The sequence below is a fragment of the Aotus nancymaae genome, unplaced genomic scaffold, assembly GCF_030222135.1.
Source record: "Aotus nancymaae isolate 86718 unplaced genomic scaffold, 86718_ANA_hifiasm-v0.15.2.pri h1tg000007l, whole genome shotgun sequence".
In the NCBI taxonomy this organism is placed as follows: domain Eukaryota; kingdom Metazoa; phylum Chordata; class Mammalia; order Primates; family Aotidae; genus Aotus; species Aotus nancymaae.
The window spans coordinates 17,317,978-17,337,443 of NW_026988418.1; the positions used below are offsets into that span (position 1 = coordinate 17,317,978).

At 41.0% G+C, this 19,466-nt stretch overlaps 1 protein-coding gene and 1 pseudogene across 4 annotated transcripts in view; both read right to left on the reverse strand.

Annotated features, from left to right (window-relative positions):
• YIPF1 (Yip1 domain family member 1) overlaps positions 1 to 19,466 on the reverse strand; it is a 45,418-nt gene that overhangs the window by 23,089 nt on the left and 2,863 nt on the right. For all 4 annotated transcript variants that reach the window (XM_064372372.1, XM_064372373.1, XM_012442682.3 and 1 more), the window contains 5 exons: positions 16,019 to 16,182; positions 7,306 to 7,386; positions 6,984 to 7,071; positions 1,724 to 1,840; positions 292 to 458 (listed from right to left, as the gene is read on the reverse strand). In XM_064372372.1, coding sequence (XP_064228442.1) covers positions 292 to 458; positions 1,724 to 1,840; positions 6,984 to 7,071; positions 7,306 to 7,386; positions 16,019 to 16,182 — 617 coding nt within the window. The remainder of the gene's footprint in view (positions 1 to 291; positions 459 to 1,723; positions 1,841 to 6,983; positions 7,072 to 7,305; positions 7,387 to 16,018; positions 16,183 to 19,466) is intronic.
• LOC135273524 (U6atac minor spliceosomal RNA) lies at positions 19,255 to 19,351 on the reverse strand (annotated as a pseudogene).

The following is a 19,466-nucleotide window of genomic DNA, read 5'->3' on the forward strand; positions in this document are numbered from 1 at the left end:
GCCAATCGGCGGCTGGGCCCCCACTGCCACTCTGGTATTTCAGTACAGGCTGGAGGAACACCACCAGCATGCAGACTGAGGCACATGCTTTTATAACAAAAGGTCCAAGATCCAGTGAAGACATTTGGCTCCCCAGACCCTTTTCATGCTAAACTTCTAACTTCAAAGGAGATTTTTCAGGAGCACATGAGTGTTGGGCTGGAAATAATGATGCTAGGTCAAGTTCTCAGTTGAAGTTTCTACCAAGACCAGAGCATCACTCAGAATCTGCTCCCTAAGGGTGGTACTTACTGCGGTGGGGATATAAATGAAGAGTGAATATCCATAGACACACACAATCTCCAGAAATGAATAGGAGACGATGTTCATAACTTTGCTGTTTCTCCACATGAGGAAACCCCAGAGTGCAAGAGGAACCAGCCAGGCATAGGCATAGATGATGGTAGCTGCTATGGACACTGAGGATGACAGAACACAAGTTTCAATCTCCATCATGCCTTTAATAGACCATCAGAGCACTCCAACACCTTACTGGACTTAAATACTACCATGTCAATCGACTTCAGTGGACAATGGAATCATGTCTTACTGGTCTGCAATCCCTGAGCTTGGCATAGTACCTGACACACAGTAGGCATTCTAGAAATGTTTGTTGACTTAATGAATCTTTAGCATTTGTCTTTGTGGTAATGATTAATAGTCTCTCATATGGTTTCTATAGTTCATTTAATAATTAACAACTAATATTATTAAACAACTGAACTATGGTCAGATGCAGTGGCTTACGCCTGTAATCCTAGCACTTCAGGAGGCTGAGGCGGGCGGATCACAAGTTCAAGAGATCGAGACCATCCTGGCTAACATGGTGAAACCCTGTCTCCACTAAAAAATACAAAAATTATCTGTGCGTGGTGGCGTGCGCCTGTAGTCCCAGTTACTCGGGAGGCTGAGGCAGGACAATTGCTTGAACCCAGGAGGCGGAGATTGCAGTGAGCCAAGATGGCGCCACTATACTCCAGCCTGGTGCCTGGCGCCTGGTAACAGAACAAGACTCTGTCTCAAAAAAAAAAGAATATATTCCAATTGTGATCAGGTGTGGTGGCTCACATCTGTAGTCCTAACTAGCACTTTGGGAAGCCAAGACAGGAGAATCACTTGAGCCCAAGAGTTTGAGATCAGCCTGGGCAACATAGGGAGACCAGTCTCTTCAAAAAATAGAAAAACTGGTCAGGTATGATGTTGCATGTCTGTGGTCCCAGCTACTCAGGAGGCTGAGGTGGGAGGATTACCTGAGCCCAGGGAAGTGGAGGCTGCAGTAAGCAGTGACTGCGCCACTGCACTCTGGCCTGGGCAACGAAGTGAGACACTGCCTCAAAAAAATGGGGGGTGGGGAATCAATTCCAGTTGCTATTGGGCCTTGATTTACAGCTTTCCAAAAGATTATGTGGATTCATAACCTTGTGAATGTACTTAATGCCACTGAATTACACACTTAAATGGTAAATTTTATGTAACATATATTTTACCACTGTAAGAAGAAAAAGATTATGTGGATTTATATAGATGAGTGGTAAACTCAACTATACATTTGAGTAGATACATTTGAACCCTAAAACACAAAAGCAGGGCTACAGCATCTAGAGATGGGCCCAGGAGCTCAGTGGTAAAAATAACTCAAGGCTAGAAACTGACAGCTTCCAAATGAGTCAAGCTATTCACCAACCTTTTCGGAATTCGGGCACATAATGGTACGTCTTCTCTCCCAGATGGATCAAGAAGTTGGAGAGATTCCCACTAATCGCTATGGCAAAGACCAATGTGGCACATATCCAAAAGGGGCCTACAAAGGAAACCAGAAAATTCAGAAACAAGAAAATGAAGCACAAGCCTTTAGATTCTTACAGAATTTCTTACCTTCCTCTTCTATTCATGTTAGCAAAAAGAAAACAAATTTTCTAGATGGGATCAACACTTGCTAGAGGAAAATTTTCTTTTTTCAAAGGTCAAACACAACTCAATAATTAGCTGCCTTAAAGAAGGTGGGGGGTTAGTATTCCAATCCAAAGGCCAAAACGCCTTCCACAATTAGGTGAATGAAGACACTGATCTGTGTATAGCTTCTTTTATTGGAGGATCACCGCCGACAAAGAAAAATTCACAGGCTTTTTGTTAAGCCTTTCACCAGAATACATGAAGTAAAGATTACTTCCCTTATATAAATGCCAAATGTTAGCATCACAGAAAAAGAAGTTAAATCAGGCAGAGCCTTCTGCAGCATACAGAAAGAGCAGGGCAAGCAGAACACTGGAGGGCAGAGTCGATTAAACCTACCAGTTCACCATGGTTGTGTTTGAGTGTGTGTGTGTGTGTGTGTGTGTTTGCTTAAGGCTTTTTCATTTTTTAAAATGAAAAAGTAATACAATGCACTATATACACCTACTATGTACCCACAAAAATTAAAATTAAAAATTAAAAAAAAGTAAAACATCAATATGGTCCAGTGTTCAAAAGGTACAAAGGGAATACAGAGAACAGCAAGCTCCCCTCCCTCTCTGTGCCCTGGCTCTGTATCTCCTCTCCCTAAAGCTCACCAAAGTAACCAGTTTCTGATGAAACCTGCCAGGAATATTCCACTCATGTATATAAGCAAATGCCTCTGTATGTATGTGCACACTTTATATAGATGATTTTATATATATATACACACACACACATATATATATACTGAGCACCATACTTTGCAAACCCATTTCATTATTTGCTTGATTTCATGAACATTATCCTTATCACTCCCCATCTAGAAAAAGTACTACGTAGAACAAATACAATCTTTAGATTGAAATAGTTTAACAAATTGTATGAAGTTAATTTTTCAATTTCACTAATATTTTGCACCCTTTGAGAATAGTTTCAGGCACCTTGACACATCACAAACGTACGAACATTACTGTCATAGAAGAGATAACTAGCAGAAACAGATTAGTACTTTTCAAAGCCAAGCACTGGCTCCTGAGGTGGGAAAAGGAACACAAGCTATCAAATGGGTTGCTTCCAAAAGTCGCCAATATTAGCTCTCCACAGATTGCCTCTTTACTGAAAACTCTCTGCTGTAGCCAAGGACTAAATCTCAAAGTATTATTCTGAGTGCCCACATGTAAGAGTGGCAAAAAACAAACAACAAAAAACCCCACAAGACTCCCATAGCCAAAAAGCTTTATTGAATGAATGAATAAAACTGACCATGTGTTATAGATGCTGAGACCATCCAAGCATATGACGACAAGTGGCCAAAATATTAACTTACAATACCCATATAACTAGAAAACCAAAAATATCATGTACTCTCAGCCATTATTTAGTAAGTACCCACTATCCTCTGCTGGGGACACAATGATGTGCAACAGAGACACAGTCACTGCCTCTAGTGCATCCATACACTCCAGGGAGACAGCCAATAAAATATCTAATCTCAGAGGGTAGTACAGGGTGCTTACAGGAGCATATAGGGAGGGCGCAAAACCTAGAGAACAGGATGTATAAGCTGGGATCTAAAGGACAGGAGTTTGACAAGTAAGGACAGAAGAGAAGAGAGGTTCAAGAAGAGGGAACAGCAGGAGCAAAGACTCTGAAGTAAGAGATTACAGTTCGAGGCTAAGTTTCAGGTCAGCCTGGACAACATGGTGAAACTCCATCTCTAGTAAAAATGCAAAAATTAGCCAGGCGTGGTGGCGTGTGCCTGTAGTCCCAGCTACCGGGGAGGCTGAGGCAGGAGAATTGCTTGAACCTGGGAGGCGGAGGTTGCAGTGAGCCAAGATGGCGCCACCGCGCTCCAGCCTGCAGGCTGGCAAGAGAGCAAGACTCTGTCTAAAAAAAAAAAAATACAAACATTAGCCAGGTATGGTGGCACATGCCTATAGTCCCAGCTACTCAGGAAGATGAGGTGGGGGAGGATGGCTTAAACCCAGGATTTTGAGCCTGCAATGAGCCATTATTGTGCCACTGCACTCCAGCCTGAGCAGCAGAGCAAGAGCTTGTCTCAAAAAACAAAAAAGTATGTTACTCCTCTGTTCAAACCCTCCAATTCAAGCAAATGCCAAAGTCCTCACTGTGACTTATGAGACCTTATCTGCCCCTCCACACTGTCTCTCTCACCTCATCTCTTTCTAGGTCCCCATGTCCACCCTCATCCATTCCCAGTAGCCTCTTGCTGTTCTTTGAACGTACTAGGCTCCTGCCTCAGGGCCTTTGCACTTGCTGATCCTTCTGTTTCAAGTGTTCTTCCCTTAGATATCTACATGAATCACTCCCAATTACTTCAGGTCATTACTCAAAGTCACCTTTTAAAAATTTCAAATTCATCCATTTATACAAACACTTCATGTCCTTCTCCTCTCTGCTCTTAAATTTTCACCTAAGCATTTATTACCAGAAAAATATTTTTACTTTTCTTTGCTTATTGTTAAACTCAGTAAATTACAAAAATTGCCTAAGGGTAGAGATTTGTGTCTGTTTTCACTGTTGTATCTCCAGTACTTAGAATAGTAAGAGCTCAACGTTTGCTGAATGAATTGAATGAATAAATGAAGACAAGCCAAATTGTATATGTTTACTAAAATGATGAGCATAAATAAATATCTTATTTTACCTTTTATTTCCCTGGTTGCAGGTGGGGCTAAGCATCTTTTCATAGATTTATTGCCATTTTTTTTCCCCAGAGTTGCTTGCTTTGTTCTTTTTTTTTTTTTAAAGACGGAGTTTCACCATGTTGGTCAGGCTGGTCTTGAACTCCCGACCTCAGGTGATTCGCCCGCCTTGGCCTCCAAAGTGCTTGGATTACAGGCGTAAGCCACTACGCCCGGCCACTTGTTTTGTTCTTGTAATTTGTGGATGTTCAACATATATTCTTGTTTGTCACTGTTGGTTGGTTATATGCATTGGAAGTATGTCCCCTGGTCTGTGATTTATTTTTTTACTTTGCTTATGGTTTATTTTGTTGTGTAGAAATTTTAAATTTTAGTTGAAATGTAGTCAGAGTTATCAATCTTTTCTTTACACTCTGTAAACTGTCATCTTTTTCTTAACTGCCTTCCTCCAACCTCCACCCACAACAAAACCTAATCCTCTCCGCTGTAAAACACTTCACCTATATTGTACCTTATTTTAACCATATCTATGAGCTAATGAGGCTACTAGTGTCACAGAAAAGAAGCAAGCTTTGGGTTCAACCCCTGGCTTTGTTATGAGAGGCAGCATAGCATAGTGATGAAGAAATGGATTATGAGCTACAGTGTCGATTTGAAAATTGAACTCAGCACTTACTAGCTGTATGATCTTAGCAAGTTACTAGACCTCTGTGTGACTCAGTGTCCTTATCTATAAAATGGGGATAATAATAGTATCTGCCTCATAAAGTTGGATCTGTCATAAGGATTAAATGAGTTAATACAGGTACTGCCCTAATAATAGTGTGTGGCACATAATAAGCACTATATGTGTGTTTACCATTATTGTTGCTAACTCTGTAACTATGGGCAAGTTATTTCCTTAACCTGTTTTCTCTTTTGTAAGATAAGGCTACCTTGGAGTATGGGAAATAAAATAGCGTAATACACTAAAATAGTGCTTATCACCACGCTTGGCACTTATAAGGTATTCAACAGATGTTAGTGCACTCTCTTCTTCCTCATTGGAGCTAGGGACTATGGCCTTATCTTTAAAGCCTCAACCTCTAGCACAGGGCCTCTCATGAAATAAGGTACTAAAAACTGTTTGAGCACCTGCTCTATGCCAAGGCCTCTGCCAGACACTAAAGATACTGAGACACAGAGCCTCCCCCTCAGGATGTTCTCAGGCTACAAGTAAGAATGAATGAGACAGACAAAGAAATCGCCTTGACAACCCTCAGATACAAAGCATGGGCCAACACAATGGTTTTCACACCAGGCTCCCTAGAGCCCACATTTAAAATCAACATATGTGACTGCTTTACTATTTATCATTTCAGATTGAGCATATATATCAATGATCCTCACTGAGCATCGGCTTCCTCATTTAAAAAGTGGGGATTCTTTGCAAGGGTTGTTGCAAGAATGAGATATGACCAAGTTCACATAGTCTCTGGTGTAACTAGCTCCTGGCACACGGACAGCACTCTCTTCTCCCCTCAAACACAGGCCACTGTTGGGGCCTTTTCCTCAGGAGTACTGGGTGGACCTCTGAGTTTTTCTCATACAGCATTAAGGTCAGGGATGACAACCATCCCTGGTCCAATCCTGTTTCAGACTTCCACTGCTGATGACCAAATCCTAAGAGGGGCCAGCTCATCTGAGGGCAGAGCTGGAACTCAGCATATCAATGAAAAAGTGTGAGAATACCTTCTCCTCCAACACCAAATGGTCCGTAAATTAAAATCAACAATCTCTTCTTAATCAAAGTGACTACGTTTATCTCAAGTTTGTAATGTCATTTGAAGAATTTTTAAAAATTATTCTTGTTTTTTAATTTTTTAGTAGAGACAGAGTCTCTCTATGTTGCCCAGGCTGGTCTCAAACTCCTGAGCTCAAACAGTCCTCCCTTGGCCTCCCAAAGTGTTGAGATTATAGCCATGAATACTATGCAAACCCAGCCTTTAGTAGAGACAGGGTCTCACTATGTCACCCAGAGTGGTCTCAAACTCCTAGCCTCTGGTGATCCTCCCATCTTGGCCTACCAAAGTGCTGGGATTATAGGTGTGAACCACTGTGCCCAGCCTCATTTAAAGATCTTTGAAGGATATATTAGTACTTATAATGATGACATGGCACTAATATAACACATAATTGTATTTCTCCAAAATTATTTGCAAGGGTTGCTACTGAAGTTCAGAAGAGTCAAATAAAACATGGCATGCCCCACCAATAGCGCAGTTCTCCAAGTTTCCAGGCAACCCTCACACTCACCCAAGTTCAACTGAAATACGGTAAACAAATCAGCACTACACATACCATAGAGATCTGGATTGCTGCGGATGTATAACCTCACAAAGTTTTTCCCGGGTATTGGCAAAAGAGACCCTTTAATTCTGTCAAAGACCTGGAAAACAACATAGCAGTAATTCTACTGAAGTTTTTTAAGTTTAATAAATTCAATTACTATAAAATTGAAAGTCATTAAGCTTTTAGGATAGTATTTTCAAATGCTAATAACCCTTTACTTTTGTAAGACCATTTCCAGTATATAAAGGCTTTCAAATTATTTGATTGTTCAACCATTAAAGAAACAAGTCTCCATTACACGTAAAAGAAAAGGTGAAATTGGTTTCCAAACCTGGTAGGTGTCCACATCAAAGAATGTTTGGTAGTATTCAAATGTCCAGAAGGGGGAGCTTTTCTTCTGTCCAGCAAGTAACTGTCAGGGATAAAATAAAACATAATGAATACATAAGCAATTTCTTAATTCCAGTTGCATGGGCGTGCAGGGGGGATCTGATCTAATGAAAAATCAAAACGTTTGAAACAACAGGCTCTTCTACATTCAATAACCAACTCTGCAATAGCCAATTCCCAACTCTCGGCCTGATTAGAAAAACAAGCATTAGTTTTGAAGTCACAGCAAAAGGGTTCAAATCCTGGCCCCTTCACTGAGCGGAGCTTTGGCAAATCACTAGACTCCTCTCCAGCTTAGTTCCCTTATCTTAAAATTACAGCTAACAAGATCTACCTCATAGGATTATAAGGGGTTAGATTCAATAGTATATAGAATTATATACAATAATAAATACATATACACACACACATATACATAAGGCAGTCAGCGTAAATACCTTTTTTCTTTTTCTTTTTTTTTGAGGTGGCATCTCACTGTTTCCCAGGCTAGAGTGCAGTGGTATAATCATAGTTCACTGCAGCCTTGAACTCATGGGCTCAAGCAATCTCCCCACCTCAGCCTCCCAAGTAGCTGGGACTACATGTGTGCACCACTATGCCAGTAATTTTTAAACTTTTTTGTAGAGACGGAGTCTCATTACTTTGCCCTGTTCTCAAACTCTTGGTCTCAAGTGACCCTCCTGCCTCAGCCTCCCAAAGCACTGGGATTATAAGTGTGAGCCACTGCGCCCAGCCAGTGTAAATATCTTTTCCTCCACTATCCATCCACGATCCTCCCTACTACTGCCACCTGATTCTCAAAAATCTGATACATTGACTCACTCTAAAGTACTAAAAATATTACTACTCTGACAAAAAAAACAAAACAAAAACACAAAATTCTAATTGAAAAGAGGCACCTGAGGAGGGCCATACCTATCTCTACAATACAGCTGTTTGGTGGCAGAATGCAGGCCCTGTCATCTTCAGATATGTGAAGGGAATTCACACAGCCAAAAGTACCGATGAACTCTGAGCTGCTTTGCAGGACAAGAGCAGGTGCTATAGGCAGATATTTTTTGTTCATTATAAAGGAAAATGATGGCCAATTAAAAGTAGCTGTGGTCTGCGTTACGCACAGAGAGGGGTGAAAGCGGTGAATGAATTCAGCATCTTTAACTGAAATATCCAGGTTCTCACACTGGGACTGTCTAGGCAAATAACTCAACACACAGAGAATGAAGAAAAACAGGGTGGGCTGATGGCCCATCCAAGAGCAGCACAGAGACAAAGGAACACCGACCCCCAGCCAAGAAAAGCAGTGAGTGATTGTGTGACCCTACCCAGGAAATCACTTCTCCCACAGATCTTTGCAAGTAGTGGGTCAGGAGATTCCCTGTAAGCCCATGCTACTAGAGCCTTGGGTCCAATACACACAGAGCTATATGGAGTCCCAGCAGAGCAGCTGCTCGGGCATACATAGAAACCCAAGAGTTTTGCATACTCCAGCTCCTGGATTCCCAGCAAAATGGGAGATCCATCCCTACATACCCCTAGGAAGGGGGTGAATCTAGGGAACCAAAAAGCATCGTTCTGCAGGCCTCACTTCCACGGTACCTCACAAGTTAAGAGCCACTGGCTTGGAATTCCAGTCAGCCATGGCACCAGGCTGGAGTCTGCCCGAGAAGGACTAAGTTTCAGGGGCAAGGGGTAGCTGCCATGTCACCTCAGCTCTTCCAGCCTGCTAGCTCTGGAGAGTCCAGATGGGTCTGGATGAGGAAGGGTCTCCTACAACACAGCACAGCTGCACTACCCAAAAGTAGCCAGTGAAAGAAGAGACCCAGAGCCGGCAGGCTAGGGGGCAAAAAAAAAAAAAAGCAGCCAGACTGCTTCTTTAAGAGGGTGCCTGATCCCATTCCTCTGGACTGGGGGAGGCCTCCTAACTGTCCAGACACCTCCTACAGGTGCAGTTAGAGCTGGCAACAGGTCAGTACTCCCCTAGGACAGAGCTTCCAGAGGAAGGAGCAGGCTGCCATCTTTGCTGTTTTGTAGCATTCATTGGTGATACCTCCAAGTACGAGAAAAACCCAGGCAACTACGATCTGGAGCAGAGCCCCAGCAAACCGCAGCAGCCCTGTGAAAGAGTAGTCTGACTGTTAAGAAACAAACAAACAAACAGAAAACAACAACAACATCAACAAAAAAGACCCCATAAAAACCCCATTCAAAGTCAGCAACCTAAAGATTGAAGGTAGATAAGTCCACAAAGATGAGAAAGAATCAACACAAAAACACTGAAAACTCAAAAGCCAGAGGGCCTGTCTCCTCCAAATGATCACAACATCTCTCCATCAAATGCACAGAACTAGGCTGAGGCTGAGATGGCTGAATTGACAGAAGTAGGCTTCAGAAGTTGGGTAATGAACTTCGCTGAGCTAAAGAATCATGTTGTAATCCAGTACAAAAAAGCTAAGAATCATGATAAAACAATCCAGGAGCTGATAGCCAGAATAGCCTGTTTAGAGAGGAACATAACCAACCTGATGGAGTTGAAAAACACAACACGAGAACTTCACAACGCAATCACAAGTATCACTAGCAGAATAGACCAAATGGAGGAAAGAATCTTAGAGCTTGAAGACCATCTTTCTGAAATAAGACAGGCAGACAAGAACAGAGAAAAAAGAATGAAAAGGAATAAACAAGACTTTCAAGAAATATAGGATTATGTGAAGAGACAGAACCTACAATTGATCAGGGCACCTGAAAGAGACGAAGAGAATGGAACCAAGTTGGAAAACATACTTCAGAATATTATCCAGGAGAACTTCCCCAAACTAGCAAGACAGGCCAATATTCAAATTCAGGAACTGCAGAGAACCCCAGTAAGATACTACATGAGAAGATCAACCACAAACACATAATCTTCAGTTCTCCAAGGTTGAAATGAAAGAAAAAATGTTAAGGGCAGCCAGAGAGAAAGGCCAGGTCACCTACAAAGGGAAAACCATCAGACTAACAGCAGACCTCTCAGTGGAAACCCTGTAAGCCAGAAGAGATTGGGGGCCAATATTCAACATTCTTAGAAAAGAGTTTCCAACCCAGAATTTCATATCCAACCTAACTAAGCTTCATAAGCAAAGGAGAAATAAGATCCTTTTCAGACAAGCAAATGCCAAGGGAATTTATCACCACGAGGCCTGCCTTGCAAGAGCTCCTGAAGGAAGCACTAAATATGGAAAGGAAGAACTGTTACCTGCCACTACAAAAGCACACTGAAGTACACAGACCAGTGATACTATGAAGCAACCATATAAACAAGTCTGCAAAATAATCAGCTAGCACCATGACAGAATCAAATTCACACATAACAGTACTAACCTGAAATGTAAATGGGCTAATAAATGCTCCTATTAATAGACATAGAATGGCAATCTGAATAATGAGCCAAGACCTATAGGTATGCTGTCTTCAAGAGACCCATCTCAAATGCAAAGACACAAATAGACTCAAAATAAAGGGATGGAGGAAAATTTACCAAGCAAATGGAAAACAGAAAAAAGTAGGGGTTGCAATCCTCATTTCTGACAAAACAGACTTTAATCAACAAGGATTAAAAAAAAAAAAAAGGAAGAAAAGAAGAAGAAAGGCATTACATAATGGAAAAAGGTTCAATTCAACAAGAAGGGCTAACGATCCTAAATATATATGCTCCCAATACAGGAGCATCCAGATTCATAAAGCAAGTTCTTAGAGACCTAGAAAGAGTCTTAGACTTCCATACAGTAATAGTGGGAGACCTTAACACCCCATGGACAATATTAGACAGATTATCAAGACAGAAAATTAACAAAGATATTCAGGACCTGAACTCAGCTCTGGATCAAGTGAACCTGACAGATATCTACAGAACTCCACCCAAAAACAGCAGAATATACATTCTTCTCATTGCCACACGGCACTTACTCTAAAATTGATCACATAATTTTGGAAGTAAAACACTCCTTAGCAAATACAAAAGAACTGAAGTCATAACAGTCTCTCAGACCACAGTGCAATCAAATTAGAATGCAAGATTAAAAAATTAACTCAAAACCACACAACTACATGGAAATTTAACAACCTGCTCCTAATGACTCTTAGGTAAATAATGAAATTAGGGCAGAAATCAAGAAATTCTTTGAAACTAATGGGAACAAAGGGACAATGTACCAGAATCTCTGGGATGCAGCTAAAGCAGTGTTAAGAGGGAAATTTATAGCACTAAATGCCCACATCAAAAAGCTGGAAAGATCTCAAGTTAACACTAACATCACAACTAAAAAAACTAGAGAACCAAGAGAAAACAAACCCAAAACTAGCAGAAGACAAGAAATAACCAAGATCACAGCTGAACAGCAGACAGAAACACAAAAAAATCCTTCAAAAAAATCAACAAATCCAGGAGCTGGTTTATTGAAAAAAATTAATAAAATAGATGACTAGCTAGAGTAATAAAGAAGAAAAGAGAAGAATCAAATAAATACAATAAGGAATGATAAGGGGATATCACCATTGACCCCACAGAAATACAAACAACCATCAGAGAATACTATAAACACCTCTATGCACATAAACTAGAAAATCTAGACGAAATGGATAAATTCCTGAACTCATACAGCCTCCCAAGATCAAAGCAAGAAGAAAGTGAATCTCTGAACAGAACAATAATGAGTTCTAAAATTGAGGCAGAATAAATAGCTGACCAATAAAAAAAAAGCCCAGGACCAGACAGATTCACAGCTAAACTCTACCATATGTACAAAGAAGTACTGGTACCATTTCTACTGAAACTATTCCAAAAAACTGAAAAGGAGGGACTCCTCCCTAACTCATGCTATGAGGCCAGCATCATCCTGAAACCAAAACCAGGCAGAGATAAAACAAGAAAAGAAAACTTCAGGCCAATATCCTTGATGACCATTGATGTAAAAATCCTTAACAAAATACTGACAAACCAAATCCAGCAGCACATCAAAAAGCTTATCCACCACAATCAAGTTGGCTTCATCCTGGGATGCAAGATTGGTTCAACATGCACAAATCAATAAATGTGACTCATCACATAAACAGAACCACAGGGAAAAAAACGCACGATTATCTCAATAATTGATGCAAAAAACGCCTTTGAGAACATTCAACATACCTTCTTGTTAAAACTCTCAATAAACTAGGTATTGAAGGAACATACCTCAAAATAATAAGAGTCATATATGACAAACACACAGCCAATACCATACTGAATGGGCAAAAGTTGGAAGCATTCTCCTTGAAAACCAGCACATGAAAAGGATGCCCTTTCTCATTACTCCTATTCAATAGTATTAGAAGTTCTGGCCAGGGCAATCCAACAAGACAAAGAAATAAAGGGTATTCAAATAGGAAGAGAGGAAGTCAAATCACCTTTGTTTGCAAGATGACACATTCCTATATCTAGAAAACCCCATCATCTTAGCCCAAAAGCTTCTTAAGCTGATAAAGCAACTTCAGCAAAGCCTCTGAATACAAATTTGATGTGCAAAAATTTCTAGCCTTCCTATACACCAACAGGCAAGCAGAGGGCCAATCATGAATGAACTCTCATTCATAATTGCTACAAAAAGAATAAAATACCTAGGATTACAGCTAACAAGGGAAGTAAATAACTTCTTCAAAGAGAACTGCAAACCACTGCTCGAAGAAATAAGAGAGGACACAAACAGACAGAAAAACATTCCATGCTCATGGATAGAAAGAATCAAAGTAATTATAGATTCAATACCACTCCCATTAAACTACCATTGACATTCTTCACAGAATTAGAAAAAAAAAAACTATTTAAAAATTCATACGGAACAAAAAAACAGCCCAAAAAGCCAAGAAATCCTAAGCAAAAAGAACAAAGCCAGAGGCATCACACTACCTGACTTCAAACTAAACTACAAGGCTACAGTAACCAAAACGGCATGGTACTGGTACAAGGACAGACACATAGACAATGGAACAGAATAGAGAACTCAGAAATAAGAATGCACACCTACAACCATCTGATCTTCGACAAAACAAGCAATGGGGAAAGGATTTCTTATTCAATAAATGGTGCTGGGAGAACTGGCTAGTCATATGCAGAAAATTGAAACTGGACCCCTTCCTTATACCATATACAAAAAATAACTCAAGATGAATTAAAGACTTAAATGTAAAACCCAAAGCTAAAAACAGAAAACCCTAGAAGAAAATCTAGGCAATACCATTCAGGACACAGGCATGGGCAAAGATTTCAAGATAAAAACACCAAAAGCGGGAGGCCGAGGCGGGTGGATCACGAGGTCAAGAGATCGAGACCATCCTGGTCAACATGGTGAAACCCCGTCTCTACTAATACAAAAAATTAGCTGGGCACGGTGGCGCGTGCCTGTAATCCCAGCTACTCAGGAGGCTGAGGCAGGAGAATTGCCTGAACCCAGGAGGCGGAGATTGCGGTGAGCCGAGATCACGCCATTGCGCTCCAGCCTGGGTATCAAGAGCGAAACTCCGTCTCAAAAAAAAAAAAAAAAAAAAAAAAAAAACACCAAAAGCAATTGTAACAAAAGCAAAAATTGACAAATGGGATCTAATTAAACTAAAGAGCTTCTGCACAGCAAAAGAAACTATCATCAGAGTGAACAGACAACCTACAGAATGGGAGAAAATTTTTGCAATCTATCCATCTGACAAAGGTCTAATATCCAAAGTCTACAAGGAACTTAAGCAAATTTACAAGAAAAAGACAAACAACTTGATTAAAAAGTGGGCAAGGGACATGAACAGACATTCTCAAAAGACATACATATGGCCAAAAAACATATGAAAAAAACCTCAACATCAGTAATTAGAGAAATGCAAATCAAAAACCACAATGAGACACCATATCACACCAGTCAGAATGGTGATTATTAAAAAGTCAAGAAACAATAGATGTTGGTGAAGTTGCGGAGAAAAAGGAACACTTTTATACTGTTGGTGGGAGTGTAAATTAGTTCAACCATTGTGGAAGACAGTGTGGTGATTCGTCAGAGACCTAGAGGCAGAAATACTATTTGACCCAGCAATGCCATCACTGGGTATACACCCAAAGGAACAGAAATCATTCTATTATAAAGATACATGCACGTGTATGTTCCCTGCAGCACTATTCACAATAGCAAAGATATAGAATCAACCTAAATGCCAATCAATGATAGACTGGATAAGGAAAAAATATGATATATATACAACCATGGAATACAATACAGCCATAAAAAGAAACGAGATCATGTCCTTTGCTGGGACATGGATGGAGTTGAAAGTCATTTTCCTCAGCAAACTAATGCAGGAACAGAAAGCCAAACACCACATGTTCTCACTTATAAGTGGGAGCTGAATGATGAGAACACATAAACACATGGGAGGGAGAGAGCATCAGGAAGAATAGCTAATGGATGCTGGGCTTAATACCTAAGTGATGGGATGATCTGTGCAGCAAACTGCCATGGCACACATTTACCTATGTAATAAACCTGTACATCCTGCACATGACCCCTGAACTTAAAATAAGAAAAAACATTAAAATAAAGGAATACATTTTCACAATTTTTTGACAATGGCAGCAACTACCTTACATGGTGGTAAACAGCACATTCCTAGAGGCTTTAAAGCAAGTGTTTTCAATCTTTCTGTTTTGTTGTTTGTTTTTTTGGTGACAGGGTCTCACTCTGCTGCCCAGACTAGACTGCAGTGGTGTGATCTCAGTTCACTGCAACCTCTACTTCCCAAGCTTAAGCAATCCCCCCCACCTCAGCTTCCTGAGTAACTGGAACTACAGGTGTGCACCACCATGCTCAGCTAATATTTTGTATTTTTTTTTTTTGAGATGGAGTCTCGCTCTGTAACCCAGACTGGAGTGCAATGGTGCGATCTCAGCTGACTACAACCTCTGCCTCCCAGGTTCAAGTGATTCTCCAGCCTCAGCCTCCTGAGTAGCTGGGGCTACAGGCTCACACCACCATACCCAGCTAATTTTTTGTGTTTTTTAGCAGAGATGGGGTTTCACCATGTTGGTCAGGCTGGTCTCGAACTCCTGACCTTGTGATCCACCTGCCTCGGCCTCCCAAAGTGCTGGGATTACAGGCGTGAGCCACTGTGCCCAGCCAATATTTTGTATTTTTTATAGAGGTGGAGTTTCACCATGTTGCCCAGGTTGGTCTCGAACTCCTGGGCTCAAGTGATCTGCCCGCCTCAGTCTCCCAAAGTGCTGGGATTACAGGCATGAGTCACCACACCTGGCTCCAAGTGCATTCTTTCCAACATAGCAAGGACAGGATCAATATCTTGGGAGAAAGGCTGAAACAGAGGACCATGAACGTTCTTTCCAACTCTACTATTAGAAAATATTGAGCATGGGAGCCCCACATTCCGTAAGCTAGGCTCTCTGTTCACTATCCATGTTCCCTCCACCAGTGTACTTATGGATAATAATGGTCTGTTTGCCTGTTTCCCCCACCAAGGCAGAGGCCATGTATCATTTACCTCTGAACTATCACTGCCTGGCACAGTACCTGGCACATGGTAGACAGTGAATTAGCACATAAACGAGCTTTAAAAATTGTTTTAAAAATATCTCAAAGACAAGTTCAAACCTCAGTTTTGTCAGAGTCATCATTTCCCAGTAACTCATCATCTTCTTCTCTTCCTGAGCCTCTCAGAGGTCCTGTCTGATGTTTTGGGGTTTCGCCAGGATCCTCAATGCTTACTGTGGTGGCATCTGGGTTTGCTGCCACAGAAGTGGCTGCATCACCAAATTCTGAAATCAATTAGAGCACAAGGGCCTCAGAAACTTTACCCACACGAGAAATGCTATACTTTGAATTTAAAGACAAGCTATCACAACCTCAGCTTTGCTATAGACTCTACCTGCTATAAAGGGCAAATGCTTTGAAAAAAAAAAAAACCTCATTTGGAGATCAATCTGACATAGATAAATGATTACAAAAACAACAGAATTTGGAGTCAGACCTAGATTTTAGTCCTGGCTCAGCTAGCCACTTACTAAATACATGAGCCCAAGTAAGTAACTTAACCTTTCTAAACCTCAGTATTCTCATCTATATCGTGGGGAGAATAACATTTATTTTAAATAATTTTGGGGGGATTAGGAATAGAACCTAAGTCCTAAACTTCTCTTCTTTGGTTCAAGTCCAAAAAATTTTAATGAAAGTTACTTTTTCCAATAAGTCTACATAATCACTACAGAAAATATGGGAACAAAAATGAAAGTGGAAATCAACTGGGTATGGTGGCTCACGCCTGAAATCCCAGCACTTTGGGAGGCCAAGGCGGGTGGATCACCTGAGGTCAGGAGTTCGAGACCAGCCTGGCCAACATGGTGAAACCCTGTCGCAACTAAAAATACAAAAATTAGCCTAGTGTGGTGCCGCATACCTGTAATTCCAGCTACTCTGGAGGCTGAGACAGGAGAATCGCTTGAACCCAGGAGGCAGAGGTTGCAGTGAGCCGAAATCGCACCACTGCACTCCAGTCTGTGTGACAGACCAAGACTATGGTCAAAAAGAAAAAAAAAAAGAAAAGAAAAAACAAAGTGGAAATCACAGGATAAAAATCACTCTTAGGCTGGGCATGCTGGCTCATGTCTGTAATCCCAGCACTTTGGGAGGCCAAGGCAGGAGGATTGCTCGAACCCCAGAGGTCGAGGCTGCAGTGAGCTGTGATCATGCCACTGTACTCCAGCCTGGGCATCAGAGTAAGACTCTGTCTCAAAATAAAATAAAATAAAATAAGATAAAATAAAATAAAAAACAAATATAAAAAAACACTCTTAGTTCCACCACATAGAGGTTAACACTATTAACATTTTAGTATATTTCCTTTTCTTCGCATACTGAGATTCATGCCACTAATGATCATTCATTTATGAATGATCCAATAAGCCAAGTACTGATCTAGAATGTGATAATACTATAATTAATTTTGCATCTTTGCTTTGTCAGGATTGTGTATAATTGGAGAATACATGAAAATGATTTTTCATATTATAACAGTCTTTAAAGTGATCACTTATGTGACTGCATAATATTCCATCAATGAAGATTTTATTACAAATACACAAGGAGTGTCTGTGTAGAAAAGCTTTTTGGGGTACAGCCTTAAGATGAACACCTATCAGTGTGATCACTAGGTCAACAGGGTGCAAACCATTTTCAAGGCTCCTGAACCACATTACTAAACTGCTTTCCAAAAGAACCTTATGTACTTGTGTCCACCAGGAGTGACTTAGACTTCCTGTCCTGAATATCCTAACATACTTTATTTAGCTGCTCTGGAATACAATTCAGGGCAGCTCTCAATCTTTGAAGGCCAGAGGAAGAGTACCAGTAGGGCACCATTTTAACACTACAAGCAGGGCACCAATCCTAGCAGTAGGATGGGGTTCTTGGACAACTGAGCTCACTCTTATTGCCTGTCAGCTATATTAGTAGTTTTATGGAGAACACTAAAGTGACTGAAATTAATCAGGTAGCTAATATGTAACAATTACTGAAGCCTCAATTGGCAATGTTTGGGTAGTTTAAGCAACATGAGGTTCTGGAGTGAGATGGTCCTTTGTTCAAGGTAAGACTCTTTATACTCAGTAGCTCCATGACCTTGAACACATTACTCCATGGCTCTGAGTCTCTGTTTCTTCAATTATAAAACACAGACAGTATCTACCCCACAACGAGATTTCAAGATGAAATAATAACTATCATTACAGGTATGTCTTATTGACTGTACAGGGCAATGACATTTAAAAAGATAGTCACAACTTGGCTGGAGGGAATTGACCAAGGAAGATATACTTAGGTCTCACAGTTAAAAAGCAGTAGTTAAAATAACTAGAAAAGTATAACTGGGCTGGATGCAGTGGCTCACCCCTGTAACCCAGCACTTTGGGAGGCTGAGGCGAGCAGATCACTTGAGCTCAGGAGTTCGAGACCAGCCTGGCCAACATGGTGAAACTCGACCTCTACTACAAACATAAAAATTAGCCAGGAGTGGTGGTAGGCACCTGTAATCCCAGCTACTTGAGAGGCTGAGGCACAAGAATTGCTTGAACTGGGAGGTGAAGGTTGCAGTGAGCTGAGATTGCATCACTGCACTCCAGCCTGGGTGACAAAGTGAGACTCGGTCTCAAAAAACAAAAAGAGTATAATTGGATTGTTTGTAACACAAAGGATAAATGCTTGAGGTAATGGACACCCCATTTATCCTGATGTGATTATTACACATTATATGCCTGTATCAAAATATATGAGTGTACCCTGTGAGCATATGTACCCACTACATAACCACAAAAATGAAAAAAAATTTAAAAGCAGTAGTTTACCAGGGGGAAGGAATGCCAGAAGGAGGGACAGATGGTACCACTTTAGAAGTACAAAGGTCAAAAAGGCTCCAAGGAGGATGATAGCTCCTCTAGTTGTTAGGATCAGGAAATGGTTCTTGGAGAAGATACCATATGAGAAGGATGGCCAGAGGTGGAGGGGATGGCATCTCATGCAAAGGGAAGGGGATGAGCAAGATCCAGAAGATGGAAAGTGTGCCCCACAATGGAGGGTCAGTGATGGCATACTTTCACTGGAGTGTGGGCTGCGTGCACCTCTAACATGACGATTCTTCACACAGTCTACTCTGTGTTGGTTATTCTTGTCCATCTCAGCTCCTTGAATACAAAACTGGTGTGTGTCTTATTTCTGCCACCAGCAGTCTCTGCTTTTACATCCTGGCATATCCTAAGCTAGCTTCAGCCTCTGTTCCTTTCCCAAAACAATGTCTTTCACCTGAAGGCTTCTGACCTCTACTTTTTCTTTCTTTTAATAAAAATTTTTAAAAAACGATATGCGTGTTGTCAGGCCCGAGGGCCTCTTCCATCCTTGTCAAGGGGAGTGCTAACCTTCTCTCCTTTCATACAACACTGACCTCTACTTTTTCATCCCACACTACCTTTCCTCCCTGGAGAAGCCTTCCATGACCCCCGCAGCATCCTATGTTCTTTTCTAAAGACCTAAGTCCTTAACACAGTTGATAAAG